At 43.0% G+C, this 4899-nt stretch overlaps 1 protein-coding gene across 1 annotated transcript; it reads right to left on the bottom strand.

Moving 5' to 3' along the window:
- Positions 1–2294: 2294 nt before the first annotated feature.
- Positions 2295–3458, bottom strand: PFLUO_LOCUS6451 (uncharacterized protein; the record flags this gene model as incomplete). Its single annotated transcript, XM_073783997.1, has 1 exon — positions 2295–3458. One exon carries the CDS (start codon positions 3456–3458, stop codon positions 2295–2297), a length of 1164 nt encoding a protein of 387 aa, XP_073640497.1.
- Positions 3459–4899: the final 1441 nt, after the last annotated feature.

The raw sequence follows: 4899 nt of genomic DNA, 5'->3' as shown, positions 1-4899 counted from the left end.
CTACTAGCGTGAGTTTGTCAAAGGATACTAGAGAAAAAAACAATGTCAACTTCCGATCTATGCATTTTACGAGGTCTATAAAGAAGATATGTCATTTTTTTTTAATCTTCTTATGTTCTTTCTACTACTAGCATCGGCCGATTGTGCCTTCCGGGATTACTCCTCTACACTTAAGATCCTTAACGTAGCGGAAGCCTATGAAATTAATCCTATAGAAAATAAAATCCTAGAGGTAATTCACTTTGCGGATTCTGTCCGAGACGTTCCTTTATTCCGTCCATATAGTGAGCTTTAGGTCACTAAGAGCACTAGAAGATCTCGTAGAGTAGATATATTTAGGAAAGAGTTCGCTAGCCTTGGCTACCGTAGTAGATACACTCGCAATGTGACTATCCGTAGCTGCCGGCGATAGGCACTAATGCAAGTAGGTAAGATATTTTCATAAAGACCTAGGTACCTTAAAGTAACGACAAGTAGACAAAAACTACTCTAAGACTACTCGGATGAAATTCGCGGGTCATGTGAGTCGTGATACATACGGCAAATATTACGTGCACCCTCTTAGTGAGGTAGACGGGCTAGCTAATTACCTCAGAATTGCAAGTCGCAACGACCATATCTAAAACCGTCGCGGTATAGGAATGCATCATAATCCATAGCTCTAGTAGTCTCTTCCTACGAAGGCCGAATTCGAATTCTAAGATAGAATAGATATTCAAGACCTCGACTAGGCTATAGGGTCGCTTAGCTCGTAGCTACTTTCCATAGAAGATAGTGGTATAAAGCGTGAACTACAACATTAATAGCGACAAATCTATGCTAAGAGGCACTAGCTTTATAGAAAAGAGCTAAAGAAAGTATAGATGTCGCAACCTAATAGACCGATGGATCCTGACGAGAACTAAGGGGGCGTATACGAATAAACTCTCTTCTACTATCGACGAAGGGTTATGCCATAGAGAGATATCCTAGCCGAATTGCTTCTAAAGAAAGTTGGCCTACGGCACCCTAACGGCCGGAGAGCTCTAGCAGCATTAGAGTCTCTCTATAAAGATAATGACTCTACGGCTTATCGTATTTCTCTGCGACCTTAGAATGGAAGATGTCTATGTGGAAAAGCAATGACTGAGTCCGTCATATACGATTAAAATGAAGTATCTTCGAAGCTAATGTTCTTTCCTGTTTAGGTTTATGGCTCATAGAAGGTGGCTACACCTCTACCGTTGCTATAAAGCTTAGAAACGTTATATTGATGAGATCGGATTTATAGAAATGTGCTTTGAATGTGACCGTTGGTTTACAAAGTTTTAGGAGTAGGAGGATCATTGCCTAGAGCATCTCGATAATCCGGAAACTCTTATTCGATGCGACCCATTAGTCTTTCATAATGCACCTATCAAGGCGGGATTCTGTCCGTTCTGCATAGGAAACAAGAAACTAAGTCCGTTAAAGCGAATAGATCAGTTTTTCATAAGACGACTAGAATGGTATTCTCATATTGAAGCCTATTTGAACCAACTAGATGGCAACTTCAATTGTGAGCATCCTACATGCTTTGTCAAGTTTGAAAACCGAGAGGAGTTAATATATCATCTTAAGGATACACACTACTAGCGGCCTCTACGTGGATATCCAAAGAAAAGGAAGTTTGAATACATAGATACTAGTTCAAAATACGAGTCTATGATATGGCAATGATTTTGTACCGAAGTTGTTACTCAAATATCAGATTCGTAGGCCGTTTTCTTAATTTCAATTAATCGATATTTACCATATGGAACGTGTCTAGCACTAGCCTTATTAGTACAAGAAGTGCCAAATATTGTTTTAGTGAGATTCAGGGCGAAACCAGGCGGTCTAGCCACGCTAAGAGATCGATAGAGCGTCCTATAAGTAGGAGCAGCCTTTGTCCACGGGCAATTTTGCGATTAGTAAGAGATGGACATAATCCACCTCGTAGTAACGCTTGCCACATAAGGAGTGCGCTTTTATGATATTTCTAGTAACCCGAGAGATCCAACAACAGTATACTAAAATTATTCTATCACTTCTAGCAAGTTTTTTCTAAATATTGCATGTACGCAAGAGGCTATAGTACTAATCGGGCAATGGATAATATTGACCTTGCTCCCGGTATTGATAGCATCTACTGTGCCGCCAGGAGAAAGGTCCGAAGTGGAAGACTTAGCACGTATTGAAAGTTTTAGCTTATCAAACTGCATGTGAACTCAAAGCCAAAATCGAAAGTAATGCCAATTGAACGGAAATTACCTCCGCAATTCTATGAATCAGCCTTAGAATCCTGGGACCCCTATTACCGCCTCGACGAACTCCTCCTCAGAATCAAACGAATCTGAGGACGCAACTGCCAGCTTTTTCTCTCCATTGGCTTCCTTTGGGTCCTTTGCTTTGACTTCCTGGACAAATCTTTCCAGGCCTTCACCAATATCATTCGAACATTGCAAGTCCTCACATATCATTGTTTCTTTTGCATTTTTTTCCCATTCGTCCAATTTAGATCGCTTATTTTGTATCTCTTTTAGTTGCGCAAGCAACCGTCCTTCAAGGAAGTCTTTGCTGCGCTTCAGCTCTTCGATTGTAGATCTCAACTCTCTTCGAAGGCATAAGACTTTTTCCGAACGGAACGAATCTTCCAGAGCTTCCAGAAAGAGCTGTGCATTTTCAGCAAGTAGCTCGACACCAGCCGCAGTTTTCCGAAGCCGGTGTACAGCAGAATGACGGAGTTCACGGAGCAGGGCAAGCAACTCATTAAGTGGTTTCTTGAGAGGTTTTATCAGCGGGGTTGAGTTTCGAGATAGAATTTTTGTCCATTCAGTAAGTTCCACGGCTTCCGGGCAATCCCATCCGTGTTTTGCCAGAAGTTGAGGAAAATGCCGCTGAGCAAAGTCAAAGCAACCTTGTTCAAGCAATCCTTGTATAGTCGTCAAAACAAGATGCTGACCTCGGTAGTGAATGTAAACCGGGTAGAGCGACGGAACAGCCATAGTTGTACCAACATTTTTCTCTAGGAATCCCGTGGAAGTGAATCTACTTTCACCAGATACCTGTTCATCATTAAATGCAGCGTGAGAGATGACTGCGATATCTTTGGAGGCCTCCCTTTCCGATATCTCCTTCACTGCATTTGCCTCATCTCTCGCTGCCTCCGCTTCTGAAGCTTCTCTCTCGGCACTCTGAGTAGGCGATACATCAAATAACTCAGGAAAGCGAATTTTAGCCTTCAACGTGGAGTCGAAAACCTGGTTCTCAAGCAACTTCTTGGCGACGTTGCTGGTGCGATCGACATTATATTCCCGTAGAATATCAGCGAGGGCGAGTTTATTTTGTTCAATCAAGCTTTTAACTGTCTTCAACTTTCTCACCTGAGAGTTAGAGCCACGAAATATATGCTGGCAGGCCAAAAAAACTAGCCTCTCGTCGGGATCATTTTGCGCCATCTCTCAGTTTGATGATGACCTTGAATTAGCGGGAATTCAGGCCCCATTTAAAAGGTCAGTGGGCTTTGGATTCCTGTCGTATTTACGCAAACAATCAACAGACAATTAAAAATCCGCTTTTGGAACAGAACTTCGAGGACAATCTGGAATGCAGTACAGTACCCATAAATAGAACCGTTCCTGGATAGGAATCAGAATCTTTTGAGGTCGGGTGTGTAGGTTAGTGATGTAGACATGTCCCCTAATCTGTCTGCGATGGCAACATCATCCGCTTTCGGCCTTATCACATGACGGTGACGGCAAAAGCGACCTGAAAACGGGAGTATTGTACGAATTACAGCCGATCTCTTCGATTTCAAGTGACAGCTGTCGATAAGAAATTTGGCGCAGTGGCTCACCGACGGAAGAGGCTCTTCGGCAACTGGCCGAGGGACATTATCACAGACATTTTGTAGCTTTAGCCACTGACTCACATCCTGCGGAAATATAGCCTGGAGAAGTAGGACCCACTGCCAGATATTATATACCGCAGTATCCGGGCGTTGGCTTGGCTGCGGCAACGCCCTTGTGCTTTTCCTACTGGTAACGTCCCAATATTTTCTGGTGGTTTCTTTCCAACTGTCATCTATGACAGTGGTTAAGGTCAGAAAGGTATTGAACCATGTTTTTAATTTTATATTCATATATATTTAATTTTTAATTTAATTTTCCACTGGCATGGGTTTTGACTTCGTGCTCATTTAGAGGTGGGGGTGATCGCTGTGGCGCAGTCCAAACCAACGTTCACCCCGGAGCCTCAATAATTCAGTGGTTAAACCGTAAGTCTGGCTGACATTCACGCTACTGTGCCACAGGGTTACATTCATTTCTACTCGCGATAGGTACCAGAATCTAGCCCTCTCTCAAGTGAAGCGTTAATATCTCGCAAGGCATCTTCCCAACATTACGCCTTGCCACAACTTTTTCGAACCATGTAGGGACGATTGGCCGAGAGTAATAGTTCCATTTGTGTGCTAAACCGAACTCTTCTAAGATTGCGCACTATGAAAATGGCTTACTATGCTAGTACCCATCTTTACTCAGACTTCTCCCTGTCAGGGAGTGAGGCCATAGGGTAGATAAGTAGTGGGGATGGACCTGCTGAAATGGCATAGCTCTTACGGCAAATTCGTTATAAAGGCGCTATATAAATCACCGCTTTATTCACTATCTATCATAGGAGAAAAAAATGAGAGGACCTCCCTAGTCCGACTAAGAGACCATTCTTCTTATCGCTTTGGACATGTGGGGGTACTCAGATGCGGTTATTGCGCGGATTATCTCAAATAGAAGTATCGAATACATAGTTTCCGGATTCTTAGGACCACCACCTCGTCCTCGATCGGCCTAAGTAGTCCGTAGGAAGCTATAGTGGCTTCGCGAAAACTACCCTTAACTCTAG

This window comes from Penicillium psychrofluorescens, assembly GCF_964197705.1.
Source record: "Penicillium psychrofluorescens genome assembly, chromosome: 4".
In the NCBI taxonomy this organism is placed as follows: Eukaryota; Fungi; Ascomycota; class Eurotiomycetes; order Eurotiales; family Aspergillaceae; genus Penicillium; species Penicillium psychrofluorescens.
Note: the sequence above shows the minus strand (reverse complement) of the source record. Positions and strands in the feature narration are given on the sequence as shown.